The sequence below is a fragment of the Ornithorhynchus anatinus genome, chromosome 1, assembly GCF_004115215.2.
Source record: "Ornithorhynchus anatinus isolate Pmale09 chromosome 1, mOrnAna1.pri.v4, whole genome shotgun sequence".
NCBI classification, from domain to species: domain Eukaryota; kingdom Metazoa; phylum Chordata; class Mammalia; order Monotremata; family Ornithorhynchidae; genus Ornithorhynchus; species Ornithorhynchus anatinus.
In genome coordinates, this window is record NC_041728.1 from 1,220,221 (window position 1) to 1,242,952 (window position 22,732).

Below are 22,732 nucleotides of genomic sequence, written 5' to 3' on the forward strand. Positions count from 1 at the left end.
CGGGGGAGGAGGAGGACGGATGGGGAGGAGGAGGACGGATGGAGAAGAGGAGGACGGATGGAGAAGAGGAGGACGGATGGAGAGGAGGAGGAAGGATAGAGAGGAGAAGGAGGGATGGGGAGGAGGAGGCTGGAGGGGAGGAGGAGGAGGGATGGAGAGGAGGAGAACGGACGGGGGGAGGAGGAGGAGGGATGGGGAGGACGGATGGAGAGGAGGAGGAGGAGGAGGAGGAGGAGGAGGAGGAGGAGGAGGAGGAGGAGGAGGAGGAGGAGGAGGAGGAGGAGGAGGGCGTGTCTCGGCGTGTCTTGCAGTGTCGGGGCGGCGGTAGCGGAGGAGGAGGAGGAGGCCGGAGGCTGTGCGGGGTTTGGTGTGCGAGGACAAGCGGCGGGGCCGTCGGGGAGGCCCGGGACGGGAGCGGCAGCGGGATCGGGAGCGGGATGAGCGAGGAGGGCGGCGGCGGGGGCGGCGGGGGCGGCGGGGGCGGCGGCGGGGGCGACGCCTCCGGCCAGGTCTGCGGCGGCTACCTGAGCCTCAACCAAACGTTCGTGGAGAGTTTCGTGTGTCCCCGCGGCGGGGACGGGGCGGCCCTGGTCTACTGCTGCGGCTTCGCCGACCTCAAGTACTGCTGCGGCCAGCCGGGGAGCTACTTCCCCTACACCTTCCGATACATGTGGAGCCTCAGGTGAGGACGCGTCCGTCCCGCCCCGGCCCTTCCCTCCTTCAGCCCCCTCCCCCGTCCCGGGGGCTCTTACCCTTTTTCCCCACTTCCCACCCCCGGCACCTGCCCTTCCCTCCTTTGCCCCCCCACCCCCGGGGGGGAGGAGGGGGGGTCGTGTCCTTTCCCACCTTCCCCCCCCCCCCCCGGGGGGCTTGCACCCTTTCTGACGCGTCCCCCCCTCCCAGCACATGGCCCTTGCCACCTCCTCCCCGCCTCTGGGGGCTCATGCCCTTTGCCGCCTCGCCTCCGCTCTTGGGGACCCGTTGGCGCACCCGTTCGATGGTATCTATCGAGCGCTTACTGTGTGCGGAGCACTGGACTGAGCGCTTGGAGAGTACAGTTCGGCAACGGGGAGCAGACGACCCCTGCCCGACGACGGGCCGAGAGCCTCGCCCCCCCCCCCCCTCCCACCTGTCCTCGGCGCTTGGGGACTTGCACCCTTTCTGGCACCTAGCACGTGCCCTTCCCGCCCTTTGCCCCCAACCCTGGGGGCTCACGCCCTTCCTTCGACGTTCCCACCCAGGGCCCTTCCCGCCTTCTCCCCCCAGCCCCGAGGGCCCGCGCCCTTTCCCCCCTTTCCATCCCCCTTGGGCGCTCACACCCTTTTCGGCCTCTTTCACGCAGAAGCAGCGTGGCTCAGTGGAGAGGGCCCGGGCTTTTGGAGTCAGAGGTCGTGAGTTCGAATCCACAGCTGTGTGACTGTGGGCGAGTCACTTCACTTCTCTGGGCCTCAGTGACCTCGTCTGGAAAATGGGGATTAAGATTGTGAGCCCCATGTGGGACCACCCGATTCCCCTGTGTCCACCCCAGCGCTGAGAACGGTGCTCGGCACATAGTAAGCGCTGAACAAATACCAACATTATCTCCCCTTGGCCGCGTAGCCCCGTCCGGCACGTGGCCTTCCTGACTTTTTCCCTCCCCCCGGCCTTATCCCGCGCGTCCCACCCGGCACGTGCCCTTCCCGCCTCTTCCCCCGGGCCCTTCCTCCCCCCTTGGGTGCCGGTGCCTGTTCTCGCCTTCCCCTTCCTCCCCTCCACGCTGGTGCCCATCCCGCGCATCCCCGCCCAGCACGTACCCCTTCCCGCCTTTCCACCCTCCATCCCTGACTCGAGCCCTGACAGGACGTTCCAGCATGAACACAAAGGAACAGAGGAGACAGATCTGGGACCCTCTCCCCCATCTGCACATGAAAGCCCCCTCACTTGGTGGAGGTGGCCGGGTCACCCGCTCCCCCCCATCTCCTGGGATAAAATCCCCACCGCTGGAGCCCTCGTAGGGAAATGGGGCGGGGAGGGGGACACCGCCGTCCTCTCCCCTGGCAGCCGGAATTAGCATTTCAGGTCTCGGTTGTGGTCAGAGAGTCGTTTATCCCATTACAGGGCTACGTGAATCCGAGTCGGGGATATACGACTCCTTTAGTCGGAGAGCATCCCGAGCCTTGGCCCCGTATCCCCCGCCGGTAGGTATCGGAGAAAAGGCATCGGATCTCGGATCCTGTAGGTCTTGACCAGATCATGATCCCCTCAAGTCCTGAAACGCAATCAGACCTGTTCCTTAACTGAGAACAATTCTGAAGTGGAGGAATAAGATGTGGAAATAAGTAGAACTGCATCACCGACCGTTACCGTCTTCTGTATGTTTGCCCGGTGCTCAGTAGTGTGCCCTGCCCGAAGCGGTGAAACCTAAGGAATGAATAACCTGGGTGAAGACCCAGAATTTCTACTAGTTTTAACCATAATTTAGTAAAAACTACAATTCAGAGGTTTCCAACCGTGGAATTTCTGTGACCGTGATATAGCTGGTTTTGTTTGTTTTTTCATTTTGTTTTGTTTTTCTCCTCCAGCATCGGTGCCCTGATTGGATTGGGAATAGCCGCTCTGGTATTACTAGCCTTTGTCATCAGTGTCTGTGTCCTTTGCTATTTATTTTTGTATACAAAACCTCAGCAGTTAGACACGGGTCTGAAACTCCAACATCTAGAGACCGCTGCAAGAGAAGGTAATAAAAACCCAATATTGTAAATACGGTGTCTCAAATGCAAATAATGACTTTGCCACGTATCCATTTCAGCACTAACATGTGAAAAATGAACTTGTGATCCATTTTTTTCTTCAAATGTTACTAATGCATAATCTAGAAGTCATATTTGTTGCATATTTAGGTGACAGAGCAATTTCTCACCCTCGAATCATTTTTTTAAAATTAGGCTTAAATCTGAAAAATGTGAACAACTCAGTTTTTAAAGGTTTTGTTCAGTTTTTCTACTGTTTTTATTCTCCAAACGGACTTCTCAGTCTAGGAAGTCACTCTGATTCTGCTACAGTTGATTTAAATGTAGTAATTTGGCTGCTGAATCAGCTTCCTCCCTGTGTCTACCCTCTTCCCTCTCTTTTCCTGATTTCTGTCAGGTGCTTGGATGATTTTTCTAAAAGTGTCATTCTGCATATTTCCCCACTCCTTCAACCTTCAACGGTTGCGCTCTCCTCATCAAGCAGAAACAGTTGATGATCAACTTTGAGGCATTCTTTGAGCTCTTTCCCACCTATTTATCCACTTTATTCCCCCACTACACTCCAGCTCACACTCTTCGTTCCTCTCAAGCCCTCATTTTCTCCTGCTTCCAACTCCTGTTCAATCCTTCTGCCCTACCTGGAACTTCCCCGTCTTCAAATCCGCCTGATCACAGCTCTCATCATTTTCACAGTCCTTCCATATCACATTTCTTCCAGGGAGGCTATGCCTGATTGAGATTTCTTCTCCCTAGGTCGTATCTCCCTCAATTACCGTCGCAGCACATCCGCATTAACTAAGCATTTATAGCATTTCTTTTCGTGGCGGCCGGTAGGCGCTTATTGTGTGCCAAGCACCGTACTAAGTAGTGGGATCGATACAAATATAAGCAGATCGGACACGGTCTCTGTCTCACAAGGATCTCTCGGTTCTAAGGGGAGAGAGAACATATTTTATCTGCATTTTACAGAAGAAGAAACTGAGGCCAGAGAAATTGAGGGAATTGACCAAGGTCATACAACCGGTTAGTGACAGGAGTTGGAATTAGAACCAGGACCTCTGACTCCTAGGCCCATGCTCTTTCCACTAGGCCACGCTGCTGCTTTAAAAATTGGACTTTACTATTGAGCACTGACTTGTCTGCCGATCAAAATTTCCTTTCTTCTAGCTCTAAGTAATTTAGGGTCTGGTTCCCGCAATTAATTGTAAGATGCGTGCCAGCAGGGATCTTGTCTTCTAACTTTCTTGTAGTTTCCCAAGTGCTGATTACAGGGCTCTGCACACCGGTGCTCAAGTTATATTTGAATTGCCTTAGAAAACTGGCACCTGTGGTCAGTTTTTGCTTGTCACGTAAGTAACTTTATTCTTTTCACTTCGATGTTCCACCCGGGAATCAATATTTGGATGAATGGTCTGCTCCCAAATGCTTAGTGCAGTGCTCTGCACACCGTAAGTGCTCAATAAATATGACTGGATGAATATTGCTAAGTTTTGAACTAAGGCTGGAGTCTACTAACCTGAATTAAGCAAGGCTCCTTAAGGTTGCTATGTGTATCAGCTGGTCACTATGGCCTTGAGCATCTGACAGCCCTTTGTATTCGTTGTCAGTGCCAGAAAGAATAACTTTACTGAAGAAACGCTTGCCTTGCAGATGGAGTATGTGAATCAGCGTAGGAGGCAGTGGGGCCTAATGGGAAGAGCACAGAACTGAGAATCGGCTCACCCGGATTCCAATCCCAGTTCGACCACTGCCCCGCTTATTGGCCAACACTCTAAAAATATAAGGATTATGGCTGACCAAAGTCACTTGACCTCTCTGGGCCTCAATTTCTTCATCTGTAAAATTGGATTAAGATAACCTGTCCTCCCAACCTCTTAGATTGTAAGCCCTTTATGTGTTATGGGTGATGTCTGATTTGATTATCTGTACTGACCCCAGCATCTAGTTCAGCACTGTAGTCCATAGAAAGGGCTAATTAAAAAATAAAATGATTTAGATGGATTTTGATTGGATTTTTTTTTAAAAAATCCAATAATTATGCTGGAAAGGACATATCTTTAACCTCCAAAAATCATATTCTCTGTATGAATAGTATAAGAAATGACAAGAATTGCTCATTAACTGATATTTGATAACTCACCCACCAGCTGGTAAAACCCAATGATCAAAAACAATAATGCCAAATGAGAGTAATTATCACAAGCGTAATCTTTAAAATTAAATACGAGCAGGCTGGCTACACATTTGAGCATTGGTTTAAGTAGGGTTTTCTAGTAGCTAAGCATTTAAAATAGTTCCTTAGATTCATCTGTTAAAAAACTTCCTCTACATCAGTACACGAGAATAGCTGTGTCTACCCCAGCGCTTAGAACAGTGCTCGGCACATAGTAAGCGCTTAACAAATACCAACATTATTAGTTGGACAGCCTTAAAGGTAACTTAAATCAGTTGTTTTATCTTACAATGAACAACCAAAGAACAAAGTAAATAGCTCTTTAAAATCTGAATTAAGACTCCTAGCTTGAACGGATAGACACTCAATACAGCAGCAACCTCATCCTAGGGGAAAATAAATTAGGAAAATAAGCAGCTCTCAGAAAGGTACTTCCATATATTCAGCCCTTACAAGGAGTTGTTTTCTGATCATTATTTTTTACACTAAGAAAAACATCCTCAGATGGAAGCTGCATGATGAGCTTTTCCCCGTTTTCGGTTTCAGTAGTCTGCTTTTGATACTCTTTCCTATTGGCTACTCTCTGTTGGTCTGGAAAAGCAAAACAGATGGCAATTATCTAAAATCCAGACAATAAAACCCCATCTTTTGGCATCCTTGTCCAGATAATTCCAAATAACATGGGAGTTTTTGTCTTAATTTTTAAGAAACCATCCCAACCTTGCATTTCTCTTTGGCTTGCAAGCCTGGCAGCTAGATAACATGACTGAGTGATGAAGGCTGGATGGCTTGAGACTCGATCGTTCCTTTCCTTTATAGAATGTGGTTCTGCGGGGTTAATTTTACTAAATCATCCAGAGCAAGATGTGTGGGTGTTCTGGGAGAGAAGAGGGCTGTTTTACAGGGCTCCAGTGGAAGTTTTCCAGCGGGAAACCTCACCTCCCGTAGCCCACAGCTCAGTGACTGCAGGCTGGCTAAACCCAAAAGCTTTTCCCCTCCGCCATTGCTGGCAGTGTCCATTACTAACACCTTCCCCAACACAAAGGAGCCAATCAGGCCGATTAATTTCCCCAAGCACAATTAGTTCAGGTGCTGCCTCTGAGAACCCTCTGTCCTGTAGTGAAAAGTGGCCTCTGGGCTTTAGCCTGATTGGCATAGTGAAGCCAAATTTTGGGACAACCCACTGAAAGGACCCTTCAAAGAGAATGGGATTTGGTGCTTAGGTTGGTTACTGGATTTGTTTCTCTGTGGTGATGTATTCTTTTGGAACTGTTATGTTTAAATAGGCTACTCCTAGGAATGATTTTTCCTTTATGTATGAAATCACTGTTTTATTTTGTTCACTGTTTCTTATGAATAAAATGGAAGAGCTTTAAAAATATTTGAATTGCTCTGCAAAGAAGAGGGGCATTGTGTAAAGAACAGTAGAGCTTAATTTGGAGGACTATCTGCTGATTAATTGATTGGGCTTTAAATTGTATCTCCACATCATTTTCTTCCCTTTTAACTTTTTTTGGGTGCAAGTTACTGGAATGGCTCATGTGCTGGATTAAAGCAATAAGGGACAGAAAATCCCTGTGGTTTGTGAATTGTGTGGGATGTGCTGTTACTTGGATGCTCTCATCCAAGGAGATTACGGGTCTAAACTAAGTCACCTCTTTGAATAGTTCGTCATCAAGAGGATTTATTCAAAGAACCAAGTTTTCACAGTTCATACGTAGGGTTTAGGAAAAGAGGAAACCAGGTGGAGGACGTAGGTGAAGTGATGAGTGTGCCATGTGCGAGGGAAAAGGTGGGTGGTGGAAAGGACTGCTTGGTCCCAAACCTAAGAAAAATCGCCCATTCTGTATTGGTGAGGCAAATTCCATGTGATGTATGTGGTGATATGAAGTCTTTCGAGAAGCAGCGTGGCTCAGTGGAAAGAGCCCGGGCTTGGGAGTCAGAAGTCATGGGTCTGAATCCCGGCTCGGCCACTTGTCAGCTGTGTGACTGTGGGCAAGTCACTTCACTTCTCTGTGCTTCAGTTACCTCATCTGTAAAAAGGGGATTAACTGTGAGCCTCACGTGGGAAAACCTGATTACCCTGTATCTACCCCAGCGCTTAGAACAGTGCTCTGCACATAGTAAGCGCTTAACAGAGACCAACGTTATTATTATTTCTAGAGGAATAAATGATCTACACGCACAGAATTTTCAGGTTGAAAGAAAAGCCTCCGTCAACATGAATGTACCCCTCTCCAGAGGCTCTAAATCACACATCACCGTCGGGAAAAATAACACCCAGGACTCCAACATCTAGGAAGAGGTGGCTGGGGGGCTCAGAACTGCTCGTTCTTCCACCTGGCACCTGGGGAGCATGCCCAATGTCCACCCACTGAAGAGCAGAGGGTGTGAAAATTTGGGGTAATCTGGCTGCGCTTGGGGCTGTGAGGAACCGATGAGATGGTTCCCCATTAGGCAGAAGTGAGCTGTTGCTTTTTCTGTTACTGGATTGATTCGTCTATTTTAGCTCTCTGTCTCACCCCACCTAATTTGGGAACCCTTTTTAGGCCCCATCTAAATGATGGTCCATGTCGTCCCAGCACTTAATACAGTATTTTGCACAATGTAAGCACTTAATGGATGTTGCTGTTAGTGTGCAGGATAATCCTGACTCACAGTTTGTTATCTAAGAGGTAGGAAAGGTAATATCGATCCTGCTATAATGTGGACCAGCTTCTAACAAGGTTCATTAGAAACCTTGGTCCTTCCCAGAAGCAGTGAGAATACCGATTTAAAAGAAAACTAGATTCAAATGTCTAAAACATCAACACCTCTTGAAATATATTTTCTTAATCTACTCCCGATAGAATCCCAAAGGAATAACACCTTACTGAAAAATTGATAGGGTCTGAAAGACTGACACGTGGGATGGAAGAATTCAGCATTTTGTAATATTTGATGGCATTTAATTGGGAAAGTATCTCAACAGGAGGGTTCCCGCTGATTGATGGGGGACGGAAAGGGATAAGTTGTGGATGGAGTTTCTAGCCCCCCAGGCCTCAGTGCAGGGCTGCCCCTAGGAGGCTGTGGGGGGCTGAGGGAGGGGTTTTGGTTAAAGTCATTTCTGGGACATGGTTTGGGGTAGATGTCAAAGGATCCCGTGTGCATCAAGTTGAACCCGAAATTTGCGGAAGGGGAACATATCAAGCAATACGAAGGAAAGTCTGAAATGAGCTTAATAAGACTTTGTCCTCACTCTTTGGTCCTTCCCTCTTCGAGCTTCACCCGATGCCGTGATTACAGCCTCATCTTGTGAAAATGTTCAGCTAGCATAACTTAACAGTCAGGTAGAGATGGAAAGTTCTTTTAGGCTTGCTAACGTGGAGAAGGTGTAGGAAACCAGAGTGGTGAATGATTAAACAAAAGAAGTTGCCTCAAATCAGATTCATATTTGACAGCAAATCTTTCTTCGTACATTCTCAGAAATGCATTGATATGGAGAGCAGCATGATCTGGTGGCTAGAGCACAGGCCTGGGAGTCAGAGGACTTGAGTTTGAATCCTGGCCCCACCACTTACCTGCTATGTGATTTTGGGCGAGTCAGTTACATTCTCGGCGACTCAGTTACTTCATCTTTAAAATGGGGATTCAATCAACACCTGTTCTCCCTTCTACTTAGACTGTGAGCCCCATGGGGGATCTGATTATCTTGTATCTACCCCAGTGCTGAGTATACAGTGTGTGGTACATAGTAAGAGCTAAACAGAAACCACAGTTATTGTTATACAAAGTAGACTACACGAGCAGACTTCACAGAGTTGTTTTTTTCCTTGTGCATTACCAATGGCCAAGGAGTGTGAAAACAAGTCATTGGGACAGTTATTCGCAGAAGCTCCCAGCCTATAAAGAAAGCAGTGCTCTACTGCCAGAATAAACTTTACCAACCTTCAGAACAGCAGCCAGGTTAAATAATAAACACTCTCAAGTGTTGTCTAGGGCAAACGAGAGAGAAATCAGAGCTGTGATAATGGAGCAGCCCGCAGAGAGCGCACCCACTGAGTCAGGAAACATGTTTTTATAAGCAACTTTTCCTCAGAAAAATGAATGTGACCGGCACATCTGAACTTCTAGGAACCCAGCTTCAAGGCTACGAATACGAGAAAGCTAGTGTCAGGAAACAGCGAGGAGAAAACTAACCCAGATGCTCAGCTTGTTTGTTGCTAGGAGCGACTTTCTGGGAGATGAGCATAGATCTCTGTCAAAAGGGAATGCCAAATGGTGATCTGGAAAACGAAAGAAAACCTAACTGGGCAAATATAATTATTCTACGGTTCATTTCCTTGATCTTTTAAGTGAAACTCTGTGATTTTGGTGATGATGCATGCCTTCATTAACCAAATGATCCTGAAGGGATACGGCCAAACTGGCAGAACCGGTAAACACTACAATTAAGCTCCAAAACTATTATTGTAAAAGGAAAAAAGGTCCGTTGTATTGTATGTGGAATTAAAATGTAGCACTTTAAGCACAGTCTAACAAAGACCACTATTAGTGCTAATCCAATCCTTCCCACTAGGACTGTGAGTCCTCCGCGACAGAAACTGTAATCGATCTGATTGTTTTTATGCCTACCTTAGTGTTTAGCACATAGTAAGTGCTTAATGAATGCCATAATAATGATTATTATCATTTAATGTTAGTTGGTCATGATGACAACTCTATTGTACTGCTCCAAATGTTTAGCACAGTGCTCTGCACACAGCAAGCACACAATAAATACCCTCGGTTGATATTCAGCCTCGCCAAACGGATCAGAAATTCCTTGGTCATGATTTTTTTCATTACATCTGTTTGTCTTTCGCCCCAGAAGGAATAAATATAGCAAATCTTTACCACTCAAATGGATAAGGGGTTTTTCGCAAGAGTAAAGTATGTTATGGGAGATATCTAGGCATAAATCAATTATATAAATACTTCATTCCGATCCTCAACCCTTGTGTGCACGTATATTTATTTGAATATTGCTTTATTTAGCTATTTCATCTTGATAAATTTGTCCTACTTCTTGTTAGATCTTTATTTTTCCTTCTACCCCCACTATCTGTAAAGAATCTGTCAGTCTCCCCTAGCAAACTGTAAGCTCTTTGAGCCATTTGAACATCATTGAGCAACTACGCAGAGAAGCCAGCGTGTTTTTCTGGGGAAGTGGGGGGAGGAAGGAGTTTCAGAAAGAAAATCTGTTTTGGCACATCATGTGAGGGGCCCGGCTAACGTTGTCTCTGATTGAGCTCTACAATCGTAAACAAATGGCAGCAGAGCCAAAGTACCGCTTGTCCTGACCGCAAACCTTCCTTCCCTCCAGGTAGGCAGATGGCATTTCACACTCCCCAGTTCTCCATCCCTATCTTCCCACCCCGCTGCAGCCAGAAAACAGGTATATCAGGCCAGGGTGCGGGCAAGTCCAGGGTTGTCAATACCCACGGGCAGCAGCTATCTAGCAGGCAGACTTGGGCCGATCCAGCATGGAGTACATGAAGTAACAAAGTGCCACCCCAATCCCTCGCTAACTGCATGACTCCCCTGCTCCCCCATCCTTTTTTCAATCCTCTGAGCTCAGCTGGAACAAAAGGTTCTAGTAGCAAATCCCTCTTTTATTAGCTGGCTAATGCGTGCGGGGTGGCTAGCACTGAGATAGAAAGATGAATTCTTCGATGTCTTCTTAGTCTGGAGTCGAGCTTGGCCAGTTGCTGACAGGTTCATTTATGTTTACCATGAGTTTTGGCGTCTTTTTGGCCCAATTCAAGTGGGCCAGCTTCCATGCCACAATTCCTTCTTCCTTCTGACATCTTTATTGGCAGCTCCTGGAGAACAATCTGGAAACTCAGCTGTCGTCTTGTGTAAAAAAGGTTGTTTTTCCACCGGAGCCAGAAGGCAATCAGTAGAGAAGTGGAAGCCCGCGCATTGTGCTGTCTCTTCCCCTTTCATCAATAAGAAACTAACAAAAAGCAGTTAAAAATGCTAACTCGTTCAACTGCTTTCTGACAACGTTTTCACTTCCAGTAATGTTGCTCCTTCAAATAAAGCGATTTCTCCAGTTGACTGTCTTTTTTACGTAAGTTCGAAGAATCGCTCGGTTGTACGGCTTACTTTCAAATGACTGATCCTGTTTCGTTTCATGTATTTATTTGCAGGCTACTCAAACAGAAAAAACAAAGCAGCAAATTCAAATGCCGTGTCCAACTCGACCATCGAAACGTCATGTGAAGCTGATGAAATTATTCAAGAAAAACTGATAGATATTACACCAACCAACATTTCCACTTAATGAAACCTGCTACATGAAAAATCTTGCTGAAGGGATTGCAGTGAAACTGCAGCATGTGCTTTATGTATAATAGGTAATCTCATACGCACAGCTATTTCCTTTCGTCTAGATCTAGTTCATCAACTTTTCCAGAGACTGAAAGAAATGAAGCTCAGAGATCAGTTGAATTTTTCAGAAAGCATTATTTAGCCATTTTTCCCTTTTCGGTTATTTAATTGGATAATATTAATCTCAGTTAAGACACTGTTTCACAAATATGGGTTACGCTAATGAAGTACATCGGTAGATTCCAAAATTTACCGGTAACATAAAAATGGCAAGGTTACCTGTTCGAGGGCATAGAAAGGCCTATGTCTTATGTTGATCTGTTCTCCCCAGATTACTTCAGAATTCCATTTTTGAAGTCTTATAATCGGTCTTTTCATTCATTCATTAGTATTTATTAAACGCTTACTATGTGCAGAGCACTGTACTAAGTGCTTGGAATGAACAAGTCGGCAACAGATAGAGACAGTCCCTGCCGTTTGACGGGCTTACGGTCTAATCGGGGGAGCCGGACAGACGAGAACGATGGCAATAAATAGAGTCGAGGGGAAGAACATCTCGTAAAAACAATGGCAACTAAATAGAATCAGGTCTTTTCATAAGGAACGGCCCTTAAGCTTTATCAGTTGCACTGCTGGATCAACTGGATTAATAACCCCTGATAACTGTGGGTGCTGTTTCCAGCAGTTTTCATCAAGTGGTTTTCCGATGGCTTCGGTCAACAATCGATAGCGTTTGAGTACTTTCCTTGTGCAGAACACCGTACTAAACCTCACTCCCGGTTATAGCCACCTTCTGCACTTAGGTATTTTCTTCCTGTCCATGGCCTTCGCGAGTATTTGCTTATAACTATTTAGATATTTTTCTATACGTTATATGTTCAGGGCTCTGCTTGCAGTAAGCACTCAGTGCCCCTGACAGTGAAGGTGATGAATTGTGCCCTTTGGGGCACCGTTTGATCGTAAGATTGTGTGTGTGTATGGGGGTGGTGGGGAGGGGTTCCACAGGATGTGTGTGTGTGTTTGGGGGGGGAGTCGGGGGGTAGTTTGTTCTTTTCTTTCCCCCCCTGCATGGTTTGAGCCCAGGTAACATTAGATAAGCTCATCACGAGAGGGAGGAATTCTGGGCAAAAACCTTCTTCCCGCTAAATGAGTTGTGGAAAACATTTACCTCATGCAGTACATCTATTGACACTGGATTAAAAGGCCAAGTTGTTTTGCGATAGGCCTGGCACAGAGGGTACCTCTCATTTCAGCATAATAGCACTAGGTCTCTGTGGTTTCAATCAAAATTTCTAGCAGAACATCTGGTCGGTCTTAGCTTGTGCTCCCCCTGCAAGTTAAATGAAAGGAGTAGTAGGGAGTGGGGCAGGGAAGGAAATGAACACAGAAGCCTCCAAGAGGTCTTCCCTGACTAAACCCTCCCTTTCCTCTTCTCCCCCTCCCTTCTGCGTCTCCCTAACTTGCTCCCTTTGCTCTTCCCCGGTCCCAGCCGCACAGCACTTATGTACATATCTGTAGTTTATTCATTCATATTAATGTCTGTCTCACCCCACTCTAGGCTGTAAGCGCCTGGTGGGCAGGAAATGTGTCTGTTTACTGTTGCATTGTACTCTCCCAAGTGCTTAGTACAGTGCTCTGCACACAGTAAGTGTTCAGTGAATACGACCGAATGAATAGAAGAATGAATGAACAAGCAGGCTGAGGAAGATTAAAATCTAAAATCAGCTTTTCCTGCCTAAGTCAAAAATTACCACCTTTGAAAGGTGCCAAGCTTTGTGTGTTTCCTGTTCACATGATCAAAACTAAACACCCCACGGCAGGGTTACCCTCCAACGCTTGAACGTGGAAAACATTTTTCGTATTGTATGAAGTTCGAAAGAGGGAAGATTTGAATCCTAAAATGGCATTTTACCCAAGATGCTCACTGTTGAGAATGTGGTATGTTTGAGAAAGTACAGTTATTTCCATTATAAAAAAAATGGTGCCGATATCTTCTGAATTAGTTTTTTCATTTACCCACCTACCTGTAGGCAATTATAGCCAGATGTTTACAGTATAGAGAATCTGATGTAGATAAAAGGTTATATTTAAGGCAGTAGTTTACTTGCAGAAATGACGGCAAGACGTGGTAAGACGTCCGAGGCCCGAGCCTTTGGAAGTGGAAAGCTCTTTATTTCAAGCACACCGGTGTATGGAAGAGGCTTTTGTTAGCAGCCTCGAATCAGTCTGTTTTTTGGCCAGGCCCAAGTTCTGATCTAGTTTTGGAATATGTGGCTCACTACTTGTTTTGGGTATTTATTTCCCCTACCTGTCTTCCCTGTTGCGTCGACTGTGAACTTGGCTGTGTGTCCCTTAAGCACTTTGATTCTTGCCCCATCCCCGCAATACTTATGTAAATAGTCTTATATTCTACTATTCCTCCCATTCCTAATCTCTTATAACGTGGGTCTCTCCCTGTAGACTGTAAGCTTGTGGGCAGGTATCCCATTCACCGACTCCTTCGTGTTGTACTTTTCAAACGCTTAGTACAGTGCTCTGTACCCAATAAACACGCAATAATTACCATTGATTGATTGATATTTGACAGTGAGAAAACTACCCACAGAAAGGAACACCCACTGTAGTTTCGAAGAAATGATACGACTGTAAGTACAAGTACCTTGTGGGCAGGGATTGTCTCTATTGCTGTATTGTACTTTCCCGAGCACTTAGTAGAGTGCTCTGCACACAGTGAGCGCTCAATAAGTACGACTGGCTGAATGAATAATAGGGAACGGAGTTGAGGGCAGGTGTGAGAAAATTGAAACTATTAGGCATGATCTCCCTAAAAAGTCTCCTGCTCCTCTCCGGTCCCTCCCGCCTCCTGCCCTTTCTTCAACTCTGCCATCTTTCCAAGAAGTCTAAGGGTGATCTCCTGGATTCTTTCAAAATCCAACCCTCCACCTGCACATCCAACCCCATCCCTTCGCTCCCTTCATTCATTCATTCAATCGTATTTATTGGATGCTTACTGTGTGCCGAGGACTGTACTAAGTGCTTGGGAAAGTACAATACAGCAATAGAGAAAATCCCTGTCCACAACGAGCTCACAGTCTGTCTCCCTTATCCTAAAAAATGATAATAATAATTATGGCATTTATTAAGTGCTTACTACGTGCCGGGCACCGTACTAAGCGCTGGGGTGGATACAAGAAAATCGAGCTGGATACAGTCCCTGTCCCTCATGGGGCTCACAGTCTCAATCCTCATTTTACAGATGAGGAAACTGAGGCCCAGAGAAGTGAAGTGACTTGCCCAAGGTCACGTAGCAAATGGTGGAGCCAGAATTAGAACTCACGACCTTCTGATTCCCAGGCCCGTGCCTTATCCACTCCGCCTTGCTGCTTCCCCTCTCCCTTGAACCCACGGCTCCCTCCAGTTATCGCCCGGTCTCCCTCCTACCATTCCTTTCCAAACGCCTGGAGAGAGTTGTCCACACCCGCCGTCTCCAATTCCCCTCCACCAATTCTATTCTTGACTCCCTCCAAACTGGCTCCCATCCCTTTCACTCCACAGCAACCAGCTCTCAAAGGTAACAAATAATCTTCTTGCCAAATCCAATGTGGCCTCCTGTCTTGCCTTATGCTGTCGAGTCGTCTCCGACCCATAGCGACAAAATGGATATATCTCTCCCAGAACCCCTCACCTCCATCTGCAATCGTTCTGGTAGTGTGGACCTTTAACTCCATGCTAATCCTCCTCCACCTCTCAGCTGCCTTTGACACTGTCGACCACCCCTTCTCCTGGAAACATTAATGTTGGTATTTGTTAAGCGCTTACTATGTGCAGAGCACTGTTAACCAACTTCCGTTTCAGCGATGTTGTCCTCTCCTGGTTCTCCTCCTCTCTCTCTGGCCACTCATTCTCAGTCTTTCAAGGGTTCCTCCTCTCCCTCCCAACCCTGAACTGTGGGTTTATCTCAAGGTACATTTCTGGTCCCCTTCTATTCTCCATCTATCCCCACTCCCATAGAGAAGTCATTCATAACCGCTTTATGCCGTCGATTCCCAGATCTGCATCTCCAGCCCCGATCTCTCTCCCTCTCTGAAGTCTCCCATTTCCTCCTGCCTTCAAGACATCTCACCGCAAACTTCACGGGTCCAAAACAGAATTCCTTATCTTCCCACCCAAACCCTGTCCTCACCTTGACTTTCCCTACACTGTAGACAGCACCACCAACCTTCCCGTATCACAAGCCTGTAACCCGAACATTATCCTCGATTCTTCTCATTCAACCCACGTATTCAATCTATCACTAAATCCTATTGGTTCAACCTTCCTGACCATCACTAGAATTCTCCTTTTGCTCTCCATCCCAACTGTTACCTCGTTAATCCAAGGATTTATCCTATCCCGTCTTGATTACCGTATCAGCCTCCTTCTTGTCCTGTCTCCTGTCTCTCCTCTCTCCAGTCCATACTTCACTCTGCTGCCCAGATCATTTTTCTACAAAAATGTTCAGTCCAGTTTCCCCACTCCTCCAGTGGGGAAAACCTCCAGTGGTTGCCCATCCATCTCCGTATCAAACAGAAACTCCTTACCATCGGCTTTAGGGCACTCCATCACCTTGTCTCCTCCTACCTTACCTCGCTACTCTCCTACTAAAACCCATCCCACACACTTCTCCAATGCCGACCGTCTCGCTGTACTTCGTTTTTGTTTACCTCACCGCCAGCCTCTCGCCCATGTCCTGGAATGCCCTCCCTCTTCACATCCACCACACAATTACTCTCCCTGCCTTCAGAGCCTTATTTAAAGCATATCTCGTCCACAGGCCTTCCCTGACTAATCCCAGATTTCCTCTTCTCCCACTCCCTTTTGCGTTGCTCTGATTTGCTCCCTTTACTCACCCCCACAGAACTTATGCGCTTCTCTGTAATTCTTTTATTTATATTAATATCTGTCTCCCCCCCAGGCTGTAAGCTCACTGTGGGCAGGGAATGTGCCTATCGACTACATTATAATAATAATAATGTTGGTATTCGTTAAGCGCTTACTATGTGCCGAGCACTGTTCTAGGCGCTGGGGTAAACACAAGGGAATCAGGTTGTCCCACGTGGGGCTCACAGTCTTAATCCCCATTTTACAGATGAGGTAACTGAGGCACCGAGAAGTTAAGTGACTTGCCCAAAGTCACACAGCTGACAAATGGCCGAGCCGGGATTTGAACCCATGACCTCTGACTCCAAAGCCCATGCTCTTTCCACTGAGCCACGCTGCTTTATTCTCCCAAGCACTTGCTACAGTGCTCTGCATATACTAAGCACTCAATAAATACCATCGATTGATAGCAGAACTAAATTGTATTGCACACGGAACACAGGTAAGTCCCTCTAATAATTAGAGAATTATATAGAGAATAATTAGAGAAGCAGCATGGCTCAGTGGAAAGAGCCCGGGCTTGGGAGTCAGAGGTCATGGGTTCAAATCCCGGCTCGGCCATCCGTCGGCTGGGTGACTGTGGGCAAGTCACTTAACTTCTCTGTGCCTCAGTTCCCTCATCTGTAAAACGGGGATTAAGACTGTGAGCCTCATGTGGGACAACTTGATGACCCTGTAACTACCCCAGCGCTTAGAACGGTGCTCTGCACATAGTAAGCGCTTAACAAATATCAACATTATTATTATTATTATTAATAAACTGGGGCTTTCAGAAATAAAACCACGGAATGGCTTATAAAACCTAAAATATTAATTGTAGGTAGGTGTCCACAGTGCTTCAAGAAAGCCTTTACTTATATTGAGAGTACTCTAGAGTATCATTTGAAGCAGAATAAGGTAGAAATGCAGCCACAGATGCATTTGTTTGGTTTATTACCTAAAAAAGACGTTTTTTTCCACTTGTCAGTTGTGTGACTGTGGGCAAGTCACTTCACTTCTCTGTGCCTCAGTTCCCTCATCTGTAAAATGGGGATTAAGACTGTGAGCCTCACATGGGACAACCTGATTACCCTGTATCTCCCCCAGTGCTTAGAACAGTGCTCTGCATATAGTAAGCGCTTAACAAATACTGATATTATTATTATTTTTGGGGGCCTCCACAAGCCGGCTGAAGCCAAATGGTACATCTCCAAGAAGCTTGGGTGGATTTTCACCCAGGTGGAATTTCGTTTTGGGGGGTGTTCCCTGTGAAAGTTTTGGTCAACAGAAAAGCAGAGAGGATGGTGGAGGCGTGAAACAGTGGGGATGGGAAGCAAAGTAATAAAGTGGAAGCAGAAGCAGGTCTGGTGATCTGGATGAAAATCCTTCTGAAATACTGCCCCTCTGCCTTTTTCTTTTTCTGTATTCACCTTAGTCCAAAAGGGCCAATGCAAATTAAATCTCCAGTTGGGGAATGTTCAGTTATGAGTAGGGTCAAGCTGTTTGCCCTAAGTCCTTTTTTCCTTTCCTTCCATTCTCTTCTGCATCGCCCTAACTTGCTCCCTTTATTCATCCCCCTCCCAGCCCCACGGCACTTATATATATATCTCTGTCATTTACTTATATAAATGTCTGTCTCCCCATCAATACTGTAAGCTTGTTGTGGGCACGGAATGGGTCTGCTTTATTCATTCATTCATTCATTCAATCGCATTTATTGAGCGCTTACTGTGTGCAAAACTCTGTACGAAGTGCTTGGGAGAGTACGATGCGAAGACAAACTGATACAGTACCTGCCCATAGTAAGATCACAGTCTGGAGAGGGAGACAGGCATTATTATAAGTAAATAAATTGCAGACATATACATAAGTGCTGCGGGGAGGGGAGGGAGGATAAAGGGAGCATATTGTTATATTGTATTCTCCCTAGTACTTAGTACAGTGTGCTACACACAGTAAGTGCTCAAAAGATTGACTGATATTTCCAGACCCTTTCGGTAATGGATGGGGCCAGTGCGCAAATTCTAAAATATCCAGAGTTCTTAGATTTTGTTAAACTAAAATACCACTAGAATGAGGTGAATTTTTACCAATGTTTTGTTCACACAATTCAGTGGAGGTTGTCTTCTGCATCTCCTACTATCCTCAAAATGTCCCTGAGGTTTCATGAAAAGACACTCTGGATTCAGATGTAAAATCAGATAAAGAGCCCAATGTTCCCAAAATAAATGCAGCTGTCTTCTAGAGCACATGGCTGGCTGGCCCAGTTTCTACAGCACAATACCCCAGGGCCGGGTCCGTACAGCCAAAATACAGCCAAGGCCTGAGATCATTTTTTGGAGATCCAGTCTCCCCTTCTCCACGTGCTTTTTAGTACAGAATTTAACCCGTTCAAGAGAAAGAAGCTGCCAACGAGCCCCCATAAAAATGAACAAAATGAAAGGAAAAGATCTACTATGTCAACCTTAATTTGCAAATACTGTTTAAGAATACTAACCACAAGCCTGCATCCACGTTGAACCCACTGTGATGTTAAAGGCTTGGAATTTTAAGACAAACACTGTTGGACACAGCCTCATGGATCTTAGGTTTCAAGAGCACGGTAATAAAGCTCTTAATTTTATTTTTCCTTTACATCGGTCTGAATTGAAGACGCTTTCTGAATTCTCTCAAGCTTTTATGGATGGTTTTGTGGACAACGAACAATAACAAGCAATCGGCCAGTCTGGTGACTACAAAAATCGGGATCCAATGTCTTTCAAAATATATTTCTTTTAAAGTCAGACAAACGGTGGATTACCTCTATAAAAAAAACTATCACTACTCCAACAGAAGAAAGTTTTGACACTGCAAACAATACAAATTCACCTGAATGTAGAAGATTTCATTTTTCATCCTAAACAAAAATGTTCATAGCTGAAGCGCCATTTTTACAAATGCCAATATGGCACGTTTGCCAAACCTCACAGCTGTTCCTGCCACTGCTTTTAATCTCTCTCCATTTAGATGCCGACTTTAGAACAAGATTGGGAATATCGGTCACGGGCTAGATTTCTTACACAACAAAAAAATATCGAAAAGGCTAGCGTTTCACAAACGGTAAAACTCGGTCATATAATGTACATGCCGTTAACATATCCGCCGAAACTACTAGTTTAAAAAGAGGGCTAGCCAAGGCCGATAAAGCCGCATATTGCCCTAAAACATTCACAAAGTCTGGTCCCTTGAAAAACAGAAACTTCGCTGGAACGATATTTATGCGGAAAAGGATATGTAGTTTCACAATGATATAGGAAAGGGCACAGGGGTCAAATCAAAAATCCCACTGAGAGCTTGAATCCTTTCAGGGAGGATACAGACTTCATTTAGCAAAAAACTGCTCTAACCAGGATAAATAGTTATTTCAATTTATGGTAAGTTTATGGAGAAACCACTTAGAGAAAGAACAGGGGGAGTGAACACTATCGAAAAGAATCATTTCCTTTTGAAAGTAGGACTATACAGGTGCGTAGTGCAGGGCTTCTGAAGGCAAGTAGCTGGGGAAGTAGGTGGATAAGAGAAAGCATAATTTGCAGCCAAAGGAAAAAGGTCAAATCATCTTTTGTCTTTCAGACACCGGCAGCAGCCTAGGCTAATATCTCAGTCACTACTAGAAGATTCGGAACTATCAGAAGATGAACGTTTTTCTCTTTTGCGCTTCTTTTTCTCCTTTTTGTGATGCTTCCCTTTCCTTGATTTGCTCTTTTTCTCCTTTTTTTTTTCTTTCTTCTGGGATTTCTGCTTCTTTTGTTTTGGGGTGTCTTCTTCAGTAGAACTGGATGAATATGACCTAGGGGTAAAAGAAAGAGAGGTGAGGGAAAGGAGAACCAAATTTGCCTTTCCTCATATCTTGGCTCCTTACTCGTTAAATACCGAACTGAAAACTTGAATGACAATTTTGAGGAGCCTTGGTCGTCACAGAGAAGAAAAAAACAATACCTTTTCGTTTTCGCACAGCGCTTTCATTTTCCCGAATGCCCTCATGGCAATTCTCATTTTATCCTCACAACATCCCTGAGAGGTAGGGAGAGGTAGATACTACTGCTCCCATTTTACAGATGAGGAAACTGAGGCCCAGAGAGGTTAAGCGACTCGATCAAGGCCACACAGCAGGCCAGGCAAAGAGACAGGACTTGAAGTCCCAGTCCCGGGCTCTTTTCACTACACCATGAATCAGTGGTATATTCAGAGCATCTACTTTGTGAAGAGCACTGTCCTAAGCGCTTGGGAGAGTACAATAGGCCATGACGATACAGCACAAGCAACTCGCTTCCATCTGGTCAACCAAGAGAAGCACTGGGGCCTAGCGGAAAGAGGACGTAGGTTCGAATCCCGGCTCCACTGCTTACCTGCAGTGTGATTACGGGCAAGTCATTTAACTTCTCTGTGTCTCTCATCTTGTCTGTAAAAACTGGGATTAAGACTGGGAGCCCAAAGTGAGACCTGGACTGCGTCCAATTTGATCACCGTGTATATCCCCCAGCACTCAGTACGGTGGCGAATAGTAAGTTCTTAACAAATTCCATTTTTAAAAAATGGGGTGTATTGGTCTGGGACCCTTTACTGGGAGTGGCTAAGCCAACTTGACACACTGAAGGCCCAGAAACACACAGTAGAACAGGCTTCTGGCCAAATCTCACCGGAGACACGCATCAGTTTAGCCCTCTCTCCCTCTAGCACTTTCCAGGATACCAAGCGCTTTCCAAGGCCGAATTCTTACCCGTGATTTCCTTGGTCTGGCTAAGGTAAAATGGATAAAAATGATCAAAACAGGGCAGGAGAAGCCCCGTGCCCCTCACCCCGCCAGCCAAATTCCCCATCAGCTAGCCCCGGCTATAAAGAAATAGGACCATGAGGGAAAGAAACTTCTATCTGGATATATAATGTTAAACATAACTCTTAGGAAACCTCTGATCTTTTAATGAAAAACGTTCTTTTAGAAATAATACCTTTTCCGTTTCTTTTTCAATTTAGATTTCTCTTTGCTTTTTCTTTTCTGCTTTTTCTTTTCTTCCTCCTCATTTGTCCCTGCAGAAATGAAAAGATACAGTCACCAAACATTCAGAAGGTTATTTCCACACTTTCATTTTCAGTTGAGCTCCTCTGCCCAAGTTGAACGGCAAAAGAGCCAGCAGTGAAGCAGAATGAACCGACGGCCTCTTCTTTCATCCAGGGCGACAGGGCCGCCGCTCAGGCCTTGCACGGACGGGCAAGCTTCGAGGAGAAGGTTGAAAATCAAATGAGGCCACGAAGGATCCCCCTGCTACGCCTGGAAGGATGGCGGCTTGAGCTTCAGGGCCTAAGCCAAGTCTGGGGGCCTGGCGGGACCTTGTGGGCTTAATCTGCCATCTGTGCCTTCCCGCTAGCCACAGTGCCGGGAGGTCACTGTCAACCAGATCCCGCCTCTCCCGCTTCTTACCCTAGGTGAAGCAGACATAATGTCTGCTGCCCGTCTGTCTGTCCACCTGTCCAAGCCGCTAATCCAGACCCCCCTCAGGCTCCTTTGGCATCCCCCATCCAGCCATCCACTCATCCTCTCCATCTAGACTGTGAGCTCACTGTGGGCGGGAACGGTGTCTACCGACTCTGTTGTACTGTACTCGCCCGAGCGCTCAGTCCACTGCTCTGCACACAGTAAGCGATCAATAAATACGATCGGATGAATGAATGAGTACAAGTTAATCGAGTCAGATACGGTTCTTGAATCGCCACAGTATAGATGAGGAAGTGGAGGCACTCCAAGGTCACACAGCAGGCGAGAGGTAGAGCTGGGATTAGAATCCAGGCCCGTGCTCTTTCCGCTAGGCCCCGGATGCTTCCCGAGCCTCGCTCCATGATTCCTGAAGCTGTGTTCCTGAGCCGGGACTGGGCGATCCTAGGACTGCACGACGGACATGGGTCTGGCTCCAGCCCCGACGAGAGAGCTGGAACTTCAGGCAACGATACAACCCTGACTGTGCCCGAATCACCCAGCCAGGGTGCCGAGGTAACGGTGGGTCCGCCGCATCCCCCTCCAACTCTCCGCTTGGCTAGTTCTGCTCCGCAGAGGTGGCCAAGGACTGTCAGGCTTCAGCGGCAGCTCAGTCTAAAGACGCCGTTCAGCAGGAAATCGCCCTCGAAGAGTTTCCGAGCTCTTACCCTGTACCGAAGTTTTCAGATGCTCGCTTCGTCGGTAATAGAATGTGATAGAGTTACCGGAGGGGAAAAAAAAATCTGAAATCTGCAGGACATGTGAAAATTAATACAGTAATCTTAGGAAAATACATGGAATCAATCAGTCAGTAGTATTTATTGAGCATTTACAGTGTGCAGAGCACTCTACTAAGGACTTGGGAGGACAGACAAGAATGACTAAATATGATCCCTGCCGACAAGGAGCTTGCAAACTAGCTAGCACGCAAAGCCAGTTGAAAAATGTTCAGATGTACTGTGAGTAGCTGTTTTGACCAGTGAATGTTGGAGATGATTTTAAAGTACTTAATCAGATTTTCAGTGATGGTATAAATCAGAGGTTTTTGATCAGAGTCCTCAGCACACG

At 46.2% G+C, this 22,732-nt stretch overlaps 2 protein-coding genes across 2 annotated transcripts in view; one reads left to right on the forward strand and one right to left on the reverse strand.

The window, feature by feature from the left end:
• Positions 1–476: 476 nt before the first annotated feature.
• On the forward strand, positions 477–11,668 carry SHISAL2B (shisa like 2B; the record flags this gene model as incomplete). Its single annotated transcript, XM_029047504.2, has 3 exons — positions 477–682; positions 2,562–2,716; positions 11,076–11,668. Coding segments are annotated over 3 exons (495 nt in total), but the record flags the coding sequence as incomplete, so codon positions are not given.
• Positions 11,669–18,733: 7,065 nt separating this feature from the next.
• Positions 18,734–22,732, reverse strand: part of SREK1IP1 (SREK1 interacting protein 1) — a 29,327-nt gene continuing 25,328 nt past the window's right edge. The window contains exons 4-5 of the mRNA XM_029069439.2: positions 21,144–21,222; positions 18,734–19,984 (exon numbers count right to left, since the gene is read on the reverse strand). Of these exons, the coding sequence (XP_028925272.1) occupies positions 19,795–19,984; positions 21,144–21,222 (269 nt within the window). The 3' untranslated portion in view covers positions 18,734–19,794. The remainder of the gene's footprint in view (positions 19,985–21,143; positions 21,223–22,732) is intronic.